We start from the raw sequence: 18,760 nt of genomic DNA, 5'->3' as shown, positions 1-18,760 counted from the left end.
AGGTGAAATCTCCCTTGTGGAGGAGAAGCCTTGAAGTCCAGAAGATACCCCTGAGATATAATCTCCAACGCCCAGGGATCCTGAACATCTCTTGCCCACCAAATAGTATGGCACTGTGCTGTGACCAGTGCAAAAAAACAAGCTAGCACTTATCAGTGGCTAGTACACTGTGGAAGCCAGGTTCCAAAGGCACTTGTCCTGGTTGCAACTCTGTGAATATCTCCTGTTGGCTGGACTTCAGGTGCTGCAAAGGTGTAATCTTTTATGTGTTGTTCCGTTGGTATTTGATGAACCACAACACAGACAACTTCAAATAAAAATGACTTTTAATACTTATGACGCGTTTCTCAACCTCCAGGGGTTGTTTCATCAGATTCACTTTTTTATCTGATGAAACAACCCCTGGAGGTTGAGAAACGCGTCATAAGTATTAAAAGTCATTTTTATTTGAAGTTGTCTGTGTTGTGGTTCATCAAATACCAACGGAACAACACATAAAAGATTACACCTTTGCAGCACCTGAAGTCCAGCCAACAGGAGATATTCACAGAGTTGCAACCAGGACAAGTGCCTTTGGAACCTGGCTTCCACAGTGTACTAGCCACTGATAAGTGCTAGCTTGTTTTTTTGCACTGGTCACAGCACAGTGCCATACTATTTGGTAAGCATAATACTTACTTTTATCTGTACCTGCATTCCAGACGATATCACGCTATTGTGGCGCCCTCTCTCCTTCTTTTATCTACAGTTGTTCCACACTCTCTGGGATCAAGAGGAGCAGCCTGACCCACCATTCCCATTAGGAGGATATCCATATTCCTTTATTTTACTACCAGCTTATGGACAGTAAATAGGACTAACACGGTAGATCTGAGCTACTATATTTTAAGTCTATTATTTGGTTTTATATTTTATATTGTTCTCTTTTTCAAACATCAGCGCTCTTTTATATCCCTTTATTGGGATATTTCCATTTTATCTCTTGCCCACGCCTGGGCGAAGAGAGAAAGTCTGCCCCCTACTAGATCCGTTACCGGATAGGGGGCCATTCCTTCATGCTGTCTTAGAGGCAGCAGCAGGCTTTTTGGCCTTCTTGCCTTTTTTCCAGGACTGGTTAGGTTTCCAGGCCGTCTTGGACTGAGCAAAAGTTCCCTCTTGTTTTGTAGCAGAGGAAGTTGATGCTGCACTTGCCTTGAAGTTTCGAAAGGCACGAAAATTAGACTGTTTGGCCCTTGATTTGGACCTGTCCTGAGGAAGGGCATGACCTTTACCTCCAGTAATGTCAGCAATAATTTCCTTCAAACCAGGCCCGAATAGGGTCTGCCCCTTGAAGGGAATGTTAAGTAGTTTAGACTTTGAAGTCACGTCAGCTGACCAAGATTTGAGCCATAGCGCCCTACGCGCCTGGATGGCAAATCCAGAATTCTTAGCCGTTAGTTTAGTCAAATGAACAATGGCATCAGAAACAAAAGAATTAGCTAGCTTAAGTGCTCTAAGCTTGTTAAGTATGTCCTCCAAAAGAGTCGTTGTCTGTAAAGCCTCTTCCAGAGACTCAAACCAGAATGCCACAGCAGCAGTGACAGGAGCAATGCATGCAAGGGGCTGCAGGATAAAACCTTGTTGAATAAACATTTTCTTAAGGTAACCCTCTAATTTTTTATCCATAGGATCTGAAAAAGCACAACTATCCTCGACAGGGATAGTAGTACGCTTTGCTAAAGTAGAAACTGCTCCCTCCACCTTAGGGACCGTTTGCCATAAGTCCCGTGTAGTGGCGTCTATGGGAAACATTTTTCTAAAAATAGGAGGGGGGGGAAAACGGCACACCGGGTCTATCCCACTCTTTATTAATAATTTCTGTAAACCTTTTAGGTATTGGAAAAACATCAGTACACACCGGCACTGCAAAGTATTTATCCAGTCTACACAATTTCTCTGGCACTGCAATTGTGTCACAGTCATTCAGAGCAGCTAAAACCTCCCTAAGCAAAACACAGAGGTTCTCAAGCTTAAATTTGAAAGTAGAAATATCAGAATCAGGTTTCCCTGAGTCAGAGATATCACCCACAGACTGAAGCTCTCCTCCCTCAGCTTCTGCATATTGTGAGGCAGTATCAGACATGGCTCTTAAAGCGTCTGTATGCTCTGTATTACGCCTAACACCAGAGCTATCACGCTTTCCTCTAAATTCAGGCAGCCTGGCTAATACCGCTGACAGTGTATTATCCATGACTGCCGCCATGTCTTGTAAAGTAATCGCTATGGGCGTCCTTGATGTACTTGGCGCCATTTGAGCGGGAGTCCCTTGAGCGGGAGTCAAAGGGTCTGACACGTGGGGAGAGTTAGTCGGCATAACTTCCCCCTCGTCAGAATCCTCTGGTGATAAATTTTTTAAAGATAAAAGCTGATCTTTATTGTTTAATGTGAAATCAATACATTTAGTACACATTCTCATATGGGGTTCCACCATGGCTTTTAAACATAATGAACAAGGAGTTTCCTCTATGTCAGACATGTTTATACAGACTAGCAATGAGACTAGCAAGCTTGGAAAACACTTTAAATCAAGTTAACAAGCAAATATAAAAAACGGTACTGTGCCTTTAAGAGAAACAAATTTTGTCAAAATTTGAAAAACAGTGAAAAAAGGCAGTAATTCAAACGAAATTTTTACAGTGTATGTAATAGGTTAGCAGAGCATTGCACCCACTTGCAAATGGATGATTAGCCCCTTAATACAAAAAACGGATCAAAAAAACGAATTAAACGTTTTTTTAAACAGTCACAACAACTGCCACAGCTCAGCTGTGGCCCTACCTTCCTCAATAAACGACTTTTGAAGCCTTTAGAGCCCTTCAGAGATTTCCTATAGCATGCAGGGGACTGCAGAGGGAAGCTGAGTGTCTCTGTCTGCAATTTTAAAGGGACAGTCAACCATAGAATTGTTATTGTTTTAAAAGATAGATAATCCCTTTATTACTCATTCCCCAGTTTTGCATAACCAACACAGTTATATTAATGTACTTTTTACCTCTGTGATTACCTTGTATCTAGGAACCTCCTTCCAGCCCCCTGATCACATGACTGTGACTGTTTATTATCTATTGTCTTAAATTTAGCATTGTATTGTGCTAGATCTTAAATAACTTTCTGTGCCTGAACACAGTGTTATCTATATAGCCCACGTGTACTTTCTGTCTCTTTGTGTTGAAAAGAGATTTAAAAAGCATGTGATAAGAGGCAGCCCTCAAAGGCTTAGAAATTAGCATATGAGCCTACCTATGTTTAGTTTAAACTAAGAATACCAAGAGAAAAAAAGCAAATTTGATGATAAAAGTAAATTGGAAAGTCAATTAAAATTTAAAGTCCTATCTGAATAATGAAAGTTTAATTTATACTTGACTGTCCCTTTAACTGCGCAAAAAAGCGCTAAAATAGGCCCCTCCCACTCATACTACAACAGTGGAAAGCCTCAGGAAACTGTTTCTAGGCAAAAATCAAGCCAGCCATGTGGAAAAAACTAGGCCTCAATAAGTTTTATCACCAAAGCATAAATAAAAACGATTAAACATGCCAGCAAACGTTTTATATTGCTCATTAATAAGAGTATATATCTCTGATAGTAAGCCTGATACTAGTCGCAATTAAATCACTGTATTTAGGCTTAACTTACATTAATCCGGTATCAGCAGCATTTACTAGCAATTCCATCCCTAGAAAAACTTAAAACTGCACATACCTCATTGCAGGATAACCTGCACGCCATTCTCCCTCTGAAGTTACCTCACTCCTCAGACATATGTGAGAACAGCAGTGGATCTTAGTTACTTCTGCTAAGATCATAGAAAACGCAGGCAGATTCTTCTTCTAAATGCTGCCTGAAATAAAATAGTACAACTCCGGTACCATTTAAAAATAATAAACTTTTGATTGAAGACAAAACTAACTATATTTCACCACTTTCCTCTTACTACCTCCATCTTTGTTGAGAGTTGCAAGAGAATGACTGGATATGGCAGTTAGGGGAGGAGCTATATAGCAGCTCTGCTGTGGGTGTCCTCTTGCAACTTCCTGATGGGAAGGAGAATATCCCACAAGTAATGGATGATCCGTGGATTGGATACACCTTACAAGAGAAATAATGTATTAGGTGTTACTTATATCAATTTTTTAGAGGGACCTGGAACTCAACTCCCTCACTTCCCATTGACTTACATTATAAACTGGGTTTCAATTTACAACGGTTTCGATTTATAACCATTCCTTCTGGAACCTAACCCCAGCGTAAACTGAGGGCTACCTGTATATGTATATATATATATCTATATCTATATATATATATATATATATATATATATATAGTATTGTGTGTATGTATATATATATATATATATATATATATATATGTGTGTGTGTGTGTGTGTGTGTGTGTGTGTGTGTGTGTGTGTGTGTATATATATATATATATATATATATATATATATATATATATACACATAGAAATGAGAAAAGCTGTCACTCATTTAACTTTCTGCCGACTCCAGATAACAGCCGATGCTTCCCCGGCTAAGGCATGTGCAGCACCTGAAAAAGTCCCTGATGCACACTCGTATACAAAACTGCAAAAGGTAATATCTAGAGACCAGAGGTACGGAAGCTTAATAGTAAGAAAGGCAACAATCTTGGCTTGGATCATGGTGTGGATAACATTTCACATTCATTGGCATATATGTTTAAAATTTATAATACACCGGACATGCTGAAGAGGAGTGTAGATACAAACAGGACAGGTGCCTACGGCGGAGATAAAAGCATGAGATTAAAATCCTCTATTTCATAAAAAGTAAAGCAACAGAATTATTCCATAGGCAACTAGCACATCTAGGCAAGTATCGCCGCTTGCCTTTACCCAGATATACTACGTACACACTAAATGCATATGGTATATAGGTATTTCTGGGTAAAGGCAAGCAGGGATACATGCCTAGATGTGGTAGTTGCCTGTGCAATAATTCTTGTTGCTTTACCTTTATGAAATTGAGGATTTTAATATCATGCTTTTAACTCCTCCATAATTTAAATGAATATTGCTTTTGTCCTGGAATGAGCTTCTGCTAAGGAGTTCTACTAGGACGAAACAGTTGTCCAGAAGTGGTTTCGTTTTTTGCTGCACCTAACCCAATAGGGAATTGCTGTGTTTTAACAAAGTATCAGAAGCAAAAATGTAGCATATCTCATTTGCATGTCTTATCCAGAATCCCTTGGTGCATTGGTAACAGTGTATACGGGTATTTCTAGGTAAAGGCAAGTGGAGATATAAGATGACAAATATGTGCGTTTGTGTGTGTGTATGTATGTATGCATGCATGCATTTTCCTCCAATTAGATAACTATCATCATCTATGTGGGCTTCTCTCTTTAATGTTATTTGGTTATTTAAATGTTAGTTAAAAAAAAGTGTTAACAGAGGTACAAATTTACCCTGTAAAAAGTCATACCTGACCTGCAGGATGATGATGCACATTCACAGTGTTATATCTTTCAGACGATGGATATCTTGGAAAAGGCCACAGTCATATTTGTTTAGTGATACTGGGAATTTGAAGCAGTGGATAGTATGAAGAAGAGAGGAATGAAGAACAGGTAACTAATGCTATTAATAATATTGAAGACTTAACCTATGATGAACTGGGTTAAATGAATGCTATATGTGTTACTAGTAAAAAAAAAACAACAAAAAAAGTTAAATCAATATTCTACTAGTAACAATACAGTTACTCAATATTCTGCTTCAGTGTGTGTTACTTGCTTATCTGGTATTAAACCCATGCTCTAGTTGTGTTCTTGGCTTAAAATAAGTTACATCACTGCTGTTTGTGTGGTACTGGCCCGCAAGATGTTAAATTGCTATGTTGTGTCTGCTACCAACTTGAAAAGGGTTAAAGGGACAGTCTACACCAGAATTTTTATTGTTTTAAAAGATAGATAATCCCTTTATTACCCATTCCCCAGTTTTGCATAACCAACACAGTTATAATAATATACTTTTAACCTCTGTGATTATCTTGTATCTAAGCCTCTGCAAACTGCCCCTTTTTTCAGTTCTTTTGACAGACTTGCAGTCTAGCCAATCAGTGCTTGCTCCCAGATTACTTCACGTGCACGAGCACAGTGTTATCTATATGAAATATGTGAACTAACACCCTCTAGTGGTGAAAAACTGTTAAAATGCAATCTGAAAGAGGTGGCCTTCAAGGTCTAAGAAATTATCATATGAACCTCCTAGGTTAAGCTTTCAACTAAGAATACCAAGAGATCAAAGCAAAATTGGTGATAAAAGTAAATTGGAAAATTGTTTAAAATTACATGCTCTATCTGAATCATGAAAGTTTATTTTGGCCTAGACTGTCCCTTTAAATCACTGTTCTGTGAGTTTCTGGCTGAAAGAATGGTTAGGTTATTGCTGTGTCACTGGCTCAAAATAAATTAAAACAATAACCTTAAAGGGAATGTGCTAAAGACTCCCTTAGCCTCAATCCAAACAATACCGTCTTCTCCTTCCAGTACATATAAAATCCTAAAGGTCCCACAAGTAATGACTGTACAGCAAGAGGGTGTAACTCAATGCAAAATATATGTGTCAATTAGAAACACTATTAAAAAAAATCAAGTTATCACATAAATATTAACTACATTTAACAACCAATAAAATCACTATATAACATTACAATATGAAATATTGGGTTACTAATTAAAAATGAATAAAACTAAGAGTGTGTGTGTGTTTTTTAATTGTTCAAATGGGTTAAATCAAAGCTCTGTGTGTGTGTTACTGGCACAAAAGAAAATGCTGGATAACAGGTCTCAAACATAATTGGTAAGCATTTAGTATTTGATAAAATAAGTTGTATATTGTGCTGTGAGATATGAGCTAAACACAGCTAACAATAATGATAAGAATACCAAGCTATAAAAAGAATAATTAAAAAAAAAAAAAAAAATAGGTAGATGCTCTCAAAGGAGCTAAAACCTCAAATTATGGAAGAGGATAAAAAACTGAAATTTTTACACAATCATTGATCTAAAAGAAAACATAATTTATGCTTACCTGATAAATTCCTTTCTTCTGTTGTGTGATCAGTCCACGGGTCATCATTACTTCTGGGATATAACTCCTCCCCAACAGGAAATGCAAGAGGATTCACCCAGCAGAGCTGCATATAGCTCCTCCCCTCTACGTCAGTCCCAGTCATTCGACCAAGAATCAACGAGAAAGGAGTAACCAAGGGTGAAGTGGTGACTGGAGTATAATTTAAAAGATATTTAGCTGCCTTAAAAAAGGGCGGGCCGTGGACTGATCACACAACAGAAGAAAGGAATTTATCAGGTAAGCATAAATTATGTTTTCTTCTGTTATGTGTGATCAGTCCACGGGTCATCATTACTTCTGGGATACCAATACCAAAGCAAAAGTACACGGATGACGGGAGGGATAGGCAGGCTCATTATACAGAAGGAACCACTGCCTGAAGAACCTTTCTCCCAAAAATAGCCTCCGAAGAAGCAAAAGTGTCAAATTTGTAAAATTTGGAAAAAGTATGAAGCGAAGACCAAGTTGCAGCCTTGCAAATCTGTTCAACAGAGGCCTCATTCTTAAAGGCCCAAGTGGAAGCCACAGCTCTAGTGGAGTGAGCTGTAATTCTTTCAGGAGGCTGCTGTCCAGCAGTCTCATAGGCTAAACGTATTATGCTACGAAGCCAAAAAGAGAGAGAGGTAGCAGAAGCTTTTTGACCTCTCCTCTGTCCAGAATAAACGACAAACAGGGAAGAAGTTTGGCGAAAATCTTTAGTTGCCTGCAAGTAGAACTTGAGGGCACGAACTACATCCAGATTGTGTAGAAGACGTTCCTTCTTTGAAGAAGGATTTGGACACAAGGATGGAACAACGATCTCTTGATTGATATTCCTGTTAGTGACTACCTTAGGTAAGAACCCAGGTTTAGTACGCAGAACTACCTTGTCTGAGTGAAAAATCAGATAAGGAGAATCACAATGTAAGGCTGATAACTCAGAGACTCTTCGAGCCGAGGCAATAGCCATTAAAAACAGAACTTTCCAAGATAACAATTTTATATCAATGGAATGAAGGGGTTCAAACGGAACACCCTGTAAAACGTTAAGAACTAAGTTTAAACTCCATGGCGGAGCAACAGCTTTAAACACAGGCTTGATCCTAGCTAAAGCCTGACAAAAAGCCTGGACGTCTGGATTTTCTGACAGACGCCTGTGTAACAAGATGGACAGAGCTGAAATCTGTCCCTTTAATGAACTAGCTGATAAACCCTTTTCTAAACCTTCTTGTAGAAAGGACAATATCCTAGGGATCCTAACCTTACTCCAGGAGTAACCTTTGGATTCGCACCAGTATAGGTATTTACGCCATATTTTATGGTAAATCCTTCTGGTAACAGGCTTCCTAGCCTGTATCAGGGTATCAATAACCGACTCAGAAAAACCACGTTTTGATAAAATCAAGCGTTCAATTTCCAAGCAGTCAGCTTCAGAGAAGTTAGATTTTGATGTTTGAATGGACCCTGTATCAGAAGGTCCTGTCTTAGAGGTAGAGACCAAGGCGGACAGGATGACATGTCCACTAGATCTGCATACCAAGTCCTGCGTGGCCATGCAGGCGCTATTAGAATCACTGATGCTCTCTCCTGTTTGATTTTGGCAATCAATCGAGGAAGCAGCGGGAAGGGTGGAAACACATAAGCCATCCCGAAGTTCCAAGGTGCTGTCAAAGCATCTATCAGAACCGCTCCCGGATCCCTGGATCTGGACCCGTAGTGAGGAAGTTTGGCGTTCTGGCGAGACGCCATGAGATCTATCTCTGGTTTGCCCCAACGTCGAAGTATTTGGGCAAAGACCTCCGGATGAAGTTCCCACTCCCCCGGATGAAAAGTCTGGCGACTCAAGAAATCCGCCTCCCAGTTCTCCACTCCCGGGATGTGGATTGCTGACAGGTGGCAAGAGTGAGACTCTGCCCAGCGAATTATCTTTGATACTTCCATCATTGCTAGGGAGCTTCTTGTCCCTCCCTGATGGTTGATGTAAGCTACAGTCGTGATGTTGTCCGACTGAAACCTGATGAACCCCCGAGTTGTTAATTGGGGCCAAGCCAGAAGGGCATTGAGAACTGCTCTCAATTCCAGAATGTTTATTGGAAGGAGACTCTCCTCCTGGTTCCATAGTCCCTGAGCCTTCAGAGAATTCCAGACAGCGCCCCAACCTAGTAGGCTGGCGTCTGTTGTTACAATTGTCCAGTCTGGCCTGCTGAATGGCATCCCCCTGGACAGGTGTGGCCGATAAAGCCACCATAGAAGAGAATTTCTGGTCTCTTGATTCAGATTCAGAGTAGGGGACAAATCTGAGTAATCCCCATTCCACTGACTTAGCATGCACAATTGCAGCGGTCTGAGGTGTAGGCGTGCAAAAGGTACTATGTCCATTGCCGCTACCATTAAGCCGATCACCTCCATGCATTGAGCTACTGACGGGTGTTGAATGGAATGAAGGACACGGCATGCATTTTGAAGCTTTGTTAACCTGTCTTCTGTCAGGTAAATCTTCATTTCTACAGAATCTATAAGAGTCCCCAAGAATGGAACTCTTGTGAGAGGAAAAAGAGAACTCTTCTTTTCGTTCACTTTCCATCCATGCGACCTTAGAAATGCCAGAACTAACTCTGTATGAGACTTGGCAGTTTGAAAGCTTGAAGCTTGTATTAGAATGTCGTCTAGGTACGGAGCTACCGAAATCCCGCGCGGTCTTAGTACCGCCAGAAGGTCACCCAGAACCTTTGTGAAGATTCTTGGAGCCGTAGCCAATCCGAATGGAAGAGCTACAAACTGGTAGTGCCTGTCTAGGAAGGCAAACCTTAGATACCGGTGATGATCTTTGTGAATCGGTATGTGAAGGTAAGCATCTTTTAAATCCACTGTGGTCATGTACTGACCCTTTTGGATCATGGGTAAGATTGTCCGAATAGTTTCCATTTTGAACGATGGAACTCTTAGGAATTTGTTTAGAATCTTTAAATCTAAGATTGGCCTGAAAGTTCCCTCTTTTTTGGGAACCACAAACAGGTTTGAGTAGAACCCTTGTCCTTGTTCCGACCGCGGAACCGGATGGATCACTCCCATTAATAACAGATCTTGTACACAGCGTAGAAACGCTTCTTTCTTTATCTGGTTTGTTGACAACCTTGACAGATGAAATCTCCCTCTTGGGGGAGATAATTTGAAGTCTAGAAGGTATCCCTGAGATATGATCTCTAGCGCCCAGGGATCCTGAACATCTCTTGCCCAGGCCTGGGCGAAGAGAGAAAGTCTGCCCCCCACTAGATCCGGTCCCGGATCGGGGGCTCTCGGTTCATGCTGTCTTTGGGGCAGCAGCAGGTTTCCTGGCCTGCTTGCCCTTGTTCCAGGACTGGTTAGGCTTCCAGCCTTGCCTGTAACGAGCAACAGCTCCCTCCTGTTTTGGTGCAGTGGAGGTTGATGCTGCTCCTGTTTTGAAATTCCGAAAGGGACGAAAATTAGACTGTCTAGCCTTAGCTTTGGCTTTGTCTTGAGGTAGGGCGTGGCCCTTACCTCCTGTAATGTCAGCGATAATTTCTTTCAAACCGGGCCCAAATAAAGACTGCCCCTTGAAAGGTATATTAAGTAATTTGGACTTAGAAGTAACATCAGCTGACCAGGATTTTAGCCACAGCGCCCTACGTGCTTGGATGGCGAATCCTGAGTTCTTAGCCGTAAGTTTGGTTAAATGTACTACGGCCTCCGAAATGAATGAATTAGCTAGTTTAAGGACTCTAAGCCTGTCCGTAATGTCGTCTAGCGTAGATGAACTAAGGTTCTCTTCCAGAGACTCAATCCAAAATGCTGCCGCAGCCGTAATCGGCGCGATACATGCAAGGGGTTGCAATATAAAACCTTGTTGAACAAACATTTTCTTAAGGTAACCCTCTAATTTTTTATCCATTGGATCTGAAAAAGCACAGCTATCCTCCACCGGGATAGTGGTACGCTTAGCTAAAGTAGAAACTGCTCCCTCCACCTTAGGGACCGTTTGCCATAAGTCCCGAGTGGTGGCGTCTATTGGAAACATCTTTCTAAATATTGGAGGGGGTGAGAACGGCACACCGGGTCTATCCCACTCCTTAGTAACAATTTCAGTTAGTCTCTTAGGTATAGGAAAAACGTCAGTACTCGCCGGTACCGCAAAGTATTTATCCAACCTACACAGTTTCTCTGGTATTGCAACGGTGTTACAATCATTGAGAGCTGCTAAAACCTCCCCTAGTAATACACGGAGGTTCTCCAATTTAAATTTAAAATTTGAAATATCTGAATCCAATCTGTTTGGATCAGAACCGTCACCCACAGAATGAAGCTCTCCGTCCTCATGCTCTGCAAGCTGTGACGCAGTATCAGACATGGCCCTAGTATTGTCAGCGCACTCTGTTCTCACCCCAGAGTGATCACGCTTGCCTCTTAGTTCTGGTAATTTAGACAAAACTTCAGTCATAACAGTAGCCATATCTTGTAATGTTATCTGTAATGGCCGCCCAGATGTACTAGGCGCCATAATATCACGCACCTCCCGGGCGGGAGATGCAGGTACTGCCGCGTGAGGCGAGTTAGTCGGCATAACTCTCCCCTCGCTGTTTGGTGAAATTTGTTCAAATTGTACAGATTGACTTTTATTTAAAGTAGCATCAATACAGTTAGTACATAAATTTCTATTGGGCTCCACCTTGGCATTGGAACAAATGACACAGATATCTTCCTCTGAGTCAGACATGTTTAACACACTAGCAATAAACTTGCAACTTGGTTATAATCTCTTTTAGCAAAAAACGTACTGTGCCTCAAAGAGGTACTAAACGATTAAATGACAGTTGAAATAATGAACTGAAAAACAGTTATAGCATCAAACTTTAAAACAACACAACTTTTAGCAAAGGTTTGTTCCCATTAGCAACATAACAATAATTAAATTTGACATAAAAATTACAGAGCAACGTTTTTATTCACAGTCAATATAAAATTCTCACAGCTCTGCTGAGAGAATCTACCTCCCTCTAAAGAAGTTTGAAGACCCCTGAGATCTGTCGGAGATGAACCGGATCATGCAGGAAATATAAGAGTAACTGACTGGAAATTTTTGATGCGTAGCAAAGAGCGCCAAAAACGGCCCCTCCCCCTCACACACAGCAGTGAAGAGAAACGAAACTGTCACAATTAAAACCAAACAACTGCCAAGTGGAAAATAATGCCCAAATATTTATTCACTCAGTACCTCAGAAATGTAAACGATTCTACATTCCAGCAAAAACGTTTAACATGATAAATACTTATTAAAAGGATTAGTGACTTTTAACAGAGTAGTTCCGGTGAAATACCATCCCCAGAATACTGAAGTGTATACATACATGTCATTATAACGGTATGGCAGGATTTTCTCATCAATTCCATTCAGAAAATAAAAACTGCTACATACCTCAATGCAGATTCATCTGCCCGCTGTCCCCTGATCTGAAGCTTTTACCTCCCTCAGATGGCCGAGAACAGCAATATGATCTTAACTACTCCGGTTAAAATCATAGTAAAAAAACTCTGGTAGATTCTTCCTCAAACTCTGCCAGAGAAGTAATAACACGCTCCGGTGCTATTGTAAAATAACAAACTTTTGATTGAAGTCATAAAAACTAAGTATAATCACCATAGTCCTCTCACACATCCTATCTAGTCGTTGGGTGCAAGAGAATGACTGGGACTGACGTAGAGGGGAGGAGCTATATGCAGCTCTGCTGGGTGAATCCTCTTGCATTTCCTGTTGGGGAGGAGTTATATCCCAGAAGTAATGATGACCCGTGGACTGATCACACATAACAGAAGAAAAAAAAGTGTGTACACTTTCTTCAAATTATTAACAAACACATATCACTAAACAATATAAAGCACAACACTTCACAACCCCACTATATTGCAGGTCATACACACTCATAAGAATAGTACTTAAAAGTACCATCTCCAAATTAATATGTCAAGCAAGTCTCAAAGGTAGAGAAGAACACATTATTTAAAGATCCAAATGGATCAGGCTGAGTACCGTACTACTCTCGGCATCAGTTATCATAGATAGCCGCACGGTTTCTGCAATGGATTCCGCTTGGTTCTTCAGGTAATGATGACACTGAAGCTCCTTAGATTGTTCTGTTTGCTGAGAGCAGCAAAAGGGAAGCACATGAGCAGCCTCCGCTCTTCTGGTGTCTGTAGGGATTACAGCAACGCTGGCTCATCCTCACTGCTCCTCTCTGGAGGATGAGTACAGGGGGCCCCCCCTTGGACAAACTTCACTGCATTTGACATTGACCAGGTCCGACAACTAATTTCTTCAATTACAACCCATAAATGGGATAATTATTATAAATGTGACATTTTTATATTGATGGGTATTTATCTGGATACTACAAATGTGCATTAGGTGATTAATTTTATAAACAAATGCAGGATATGGCCATTTGTAGCAGCATGTTTCTCTTTTCAGAGTATAATTTATTCTTGTGAAAGTGCAACACACAAAGATCTGGATTTGCACAGTACTTTGTGTGATGCACTATCACACAAAAATATCCGTCTCCGAAAAGAAGCGAATTCCACTACCCGTGGCCATATTTGGCATTCGTTTATAAAATGAATCAGTTGCCCAGGCCTACTGGAGACTTTCCTTGGAATGGTGTAATGCTGCATTATCACACATCCATCATACTTATATTGTAGCTAGTCTAGTTAGTCTGTAAATAGCATTGCTATAGTATCATGGTATATAAATATGACTCCATAACTGAAAAATTCCCAAAACTCTAAGCCTTAAAGTAACAGGTAGTTGAAACAGCTTTTACTAGACCTTTTGTCATGCAAAAAATATTTTAACCAACAGCTGCTCTTTTTAAATACATAATAGAAAAATGTTGAGACCTATCTCCTTTTAAAACAGATAGGTAATGCAATAAACATAGTAACATAGTAAATGAGGTTGAAAGAAGACCAAAGTTCATTGAGATCCTGCCTGATTTATAATAAATAGGCTTCCAATAGAACTTAAATTAATACAATTAGAAAAACGGCCATTTAACACAAGAATATATAAATATGTAAAACAGTAATTTACTGGAATAAATGTATTTGCACTGAGGGACTTTCTCTGCCACTTTTGGTCTTAGTTATGTTAATGTCTGTGACTAAAGCAGTAACAGCCCAAATGCATAAGGAAGATCTGTGCTGTCTGTCATGATTATATTTGAAAATAAATCCATATTTATACTGTGGTACAGATGTTTGGAAACATAAAATAAAGCAGTGAGACATGCATGTAAACTTGATGTTTGAGTATGTAATAATTGAGATAAAGATACCACGGGCTTAAATTAATCAAGATGTCATAAGTTATAAATTCAAACAATTCTTGGTAAAATGACGTGGAAATTAATTTAAATAGTTGAAAAAGATAAATGTAAACTACTTTTTTACATTAATCTTTTTCCACTATTTAGAATATTTTAGTGGATGTACCAGCCGACTGATTTCACTGATCACCCCGGCTAAAATGTTTGCCAATATTAAGATAATATTAGCCAGTATTAAAAAAAATTCATTTTTTGCACAAATTATCATTAAATAAATTTATGTTAAATTATGCAATTAATTGTGCATTTTCTGTGGAGAAAACTGGAGTACATAATTAAAAAAAATCAATCTCTTGTTAATTGTACGCTAAATGTATGCTTTAAATGAAAAAAAAAAAAAAAACAACAACAAAATAAATCACAAAATACCAATCACATAAACTTTGATTATGATTAACATATAAATAAGAATGAATTACTTTCATGCATCATGCATAAGACTTAAAAGCCATTCTTACCTCAGAGCTATAATCATCAGCTGTAGTTGAAATTTCACTTTCAGGCTAAAAATTAAAGAAAATAATTTTGAAATGGGTCTAGCCATTAAATAACTAAACCACATTATTGTAAAGCAAAACCATCTTAGCAGAATCTGTGCAACAGTTCGCCTTGAAATGATTGCCGCTGTCAGACACTATATGTCATCACCAGGTTTTCTACAAGGCAAACAAATCCGTTAAGGGTGAATGTTTTATAATCTAGAGCTCTTCAGTGAATTACAGACTCAAGCCTTAAACCAGGTCATCTTCAATATGATGAAAAGTTGTGTTATAAGTGTCACCATTATTTTAAGGAACCTGCTATACCATTAGACTTCTTGGTGACAATAATAGTAAAGTTATTATTCCAACAAATTAGTAACACAAATTAGTTGTTCTAAAACAAAATCATCTCCATAAACCACAACATTTTAGAGCACTCATTATTATTTTTTTATTATTGAAGACTGATATAGATGTGTACAAAACCCTATCTCTGGTTCAGTTTAATCTCTATAGTGCAGTAACTATTTATTATAATTTATATTTGTTACCATTTCAGTCATAAACCAGGAAGGAGCAACACTCAAAAAGCAAGACAGACTGCCTCTTTAAAGGTTCGTTATGAGGAGCATTGCAAAGCTATAATCAGGGATAGCAGAAGCAATGTCAGACAAATAATATTGAAGCAAGAAAGAAGAGTCTTAGACGGTGGAAATCATGAGTTTATGAATACTACCATATGGTTTGTCGAGCCTCAATATACAGTATACAACATAAGTGAGTGCACCCTAGTGCAATATCACTTAAATGTCAAATGATTCAAAATTGTACAACCTAATAGTAACTGCATTACGTCTAAGTTTTACAGTAAGGTATTTGCTCTTATGTAAAATTAAAAACTAACAGTTTAGATTTACTATATTAAAAAAAAAAAACGTCCCCAAAGCAGGAAATCAGTGCAACAAAAGTCAGTGCACCTTTCATTACTGAGAATCAAGTCTTTTATTTTTTTCAATACTTTGCATGTCCACCTTTATTTTTGATGACAGACTCAATCCTCCTTGGCATAGAGGAAACCAGTGTCGTACAAATTTCTGGAGAGATGTTCTGCCCTTCTTCAGAGATATTTTTTTCAGCTGCTCTTTGCTGGAGGGGTTGTGTTGCTCTACCATTCTCTTTAAAATACCCCAAAGGTGTTCTACTGAATTCAAGTCAGGTGACATACTTGGCCAGGTCATTGTTTTCACTTGTTTCTCCTTTAGAAACTCTTTTGTGATTTTGGCAGTGTGTTTGGATCGTTATCATGCTGGAATATTTGTCCTCTGCCAAACTTCCGGAGAGTGGGAGTCATCTTGTCAGCCAGTATTTTGGTAGATTGCAGGCATTCATGGTGCCATCTATAAATGTAATCTCCCCAACACCTTTTGCAGTCACGCAGCCCCATAACGTCACACTCCCACCTCTATGATTCACTGTTGGGACTATGCATTCACTGTAATAATCCTGACTAGGTTCACACCAAACATGCTGCACCCCATCTGAGCCAAAAAATTGTATTTTGGTCTTGGCCATCTTACCAAATAATGTGCTCCCAGTATTCATCAGGCTTTTCATGTTGTTAAGGAAAGTTTAATCTTGCAGTTTTGTGCCAAAGAGCAAGCAAGGGTTTTTTCCTTGGATGCTGTCCATAGAAGTTCACATTATGCAATGTCCTTAGCACTGTCTGAGCTGTCACAGAAACTCCAATTTCTATTGATAATCCCTGAGCCAAATCTGAAGCATTTGCCTTGATGCAAATCTGAAGCACTTGCCTGTTGCCCGTTTTTCAGAGCTAGATTGTGCAAGTAACGCACTGTCCGTGGCGTCATTTTAGGAGGATAGCCACTGCGGCTCAGATTGTTGGCACTGTGTATCGATCTATACCTCCTGATTACTGCTGCAACTGCGTTTTGACTGATTTTTAGTTGATTACCAACCCCAAGGCAGAACAGTGTGTGATGCGCAATCTCATCGCAGAAACTGTAGTGTGTCTGCAGAAAGACCGGCCATAACAGTAAAAAAAAAATGCCTGAACTTTTAATTTCCTGCAGGTGTCACTGTTCCGTTCTATCACAGTGTAAATATTTACTACGTTCTTCTCTTTTTCAATTTTCCTACCACTTCCTGAACTCCAGTGCGGTACAGGGAAACAGCCAATTGCAGAAAATGTAAGTCAGGGCTTAACAAATGTATTCTAGCAGTAAAGGAGCCAACCAAAATACTTAGCAGACAGATTTAGTTTTTTTAAATAAATGTGTGTTAATATATAGAAGTGTGTGTGTGTGTGTTAATGTGTGTGTGTTAATATGTATGTGTGTTAATGTGTGTGTGTGTGTGTGTATGTGTTAATGTGTGCTTTAATGTGTGTGTGTGAATATGTGTGTGTGTGTGTGTTAATGTGTGTGTTAATGTGTGTGTGTGTGTATCTGTATTAGTGTGTGTATGCATCTGTATAACTGTGTGTGTGTGCATCTGTATTAAGAGTGTGAGCGTGCATCTGTATTAGTGTGTGTGTGTATTAGAGTGTGTGTGTGTGCATGCATTTGTGTGTGTGTGTGTGTGTGTGTATATGTATATCTCTATCTATATATATATATATCAGCAGTATAAGCATGGAGCACCAGCCCCTCCAAAATAAGCATATAGACCCCAGCAGTACAGTAGAGCAGGTTCCCGGGCAGACTGACACTGTGGGAACGTACAGCAGACATCAGCGAGGATGTACAGGAACCTGTCCTCATGCACACCGAGTAAGGGCAAAGAACGCAACACTGGCTCCTCAGACACTGCAGAAAATTTTTCACAAAAAAAAAAATAAAAAAATCTCATTGCAGAAAATGAAAAAAAGTTCTGCCTCTGGGGTCACCAATCTTCCGGTATCCTTTTCCATCTTTGTGAAGTCTTACAATCAGATTTTTCAATTCCTCTGGCAATTCTTTTCCATGTGGAGACATGATGCAAACTTGCAGATAGACACAGCCCATTGGTCAAACAATTAGACTGCTCTAGTAACTATGCTCATGCAATTAGGCTAATTGGAAATCATAGGTTTCTCAATTTTGTTTCAGTGATCTAACTTGTGTGTTAGTGACCACAGGTGTATTCACTTTTGTTGCATTAAGTTTCTACTTTGGGGCCTGTATTTTTAATATAATCTTTCTAAAGTATTTGTTTTTGATTGTTTATAATAGGAAATACTCTACTTGTCTACTTAGAAATAAAACAATTATTGAGAGGTGATACAATTTTAAATAATTTGATATTTAAGTGATATTGCCCAGGGGTTTATTCACTTCTGCTGTATACTGTATATTAACAGGGGGTAGCAAGCATCACTGGCGCCTTTGCAGTTGTGGATGACTGACAAAATGTTGGAAGGCTAAAGATTCATATTAATCTAAAACAGGAGTATGAGTAAGCCAGAAACAGAGGTGTGTAAAAGAAACAAACTGCTGGAGTAGCAGCAACTGAAAGTGAGAGACGTAAAGGCACATTATGGAGAGGAACAAAAGTACACAGAAACAATAATCAAGACAAGAAACATAATGACACTGACTGAAAAATATGAAGTCTGAAGCTTAGCAAAACAGCAACACAACAACAAATGCAATAGATGAAGCACACTGACCAAGTTATTGGACACAATGTAAAATACATGAATAAGTGAACATTAGGAAAACAGCATAACACTATTTTATGACTACCCATTT

General features: G+C 39.2%; 1 protein-coding gene across 1 annotated transcript in view; it reads right to left on the bottom strand.

The window, feature by feature from the left end:
• Positions 1-18,760, bottom strand: part of AKAP9 (A-kinase anchoring protein 9) — an 894,005-nt gene that overhangs the window by 769,145 nt on the left and 106,100 nt on the right. Inside the window, exon 3 of the mRNA XM_053715709.1 lies at positions 14,988-15,032. Coding sequence (XP_053571684.1) covers positions 14,988-15,032 — 45 coding nt within the window. The remainder of the gene's footprint in view (positions 1-14,987; positions 15,033-18,760) is intronic.

The sequence above is a fragment of the Bombina bombina genome, chromosome 5, assembly GCF_027579735.1.
Source record: "Bombina bombina isolate aBomBom1 chromosome 5, aBomBom1.pri, whole genome shotgun sequence".
Classification (NCBI taxonomy): domain Eukaryota; kingdom Metazoa; phylum Chordata; class Amphibia; order Anura; family Bombinatoridae; genus Bombina; species Bombina bombina.
Note: the sequence above shows the minus strand (reverse complement) of the source record. Positions and strands in the feature narration are given on the sequence as shown.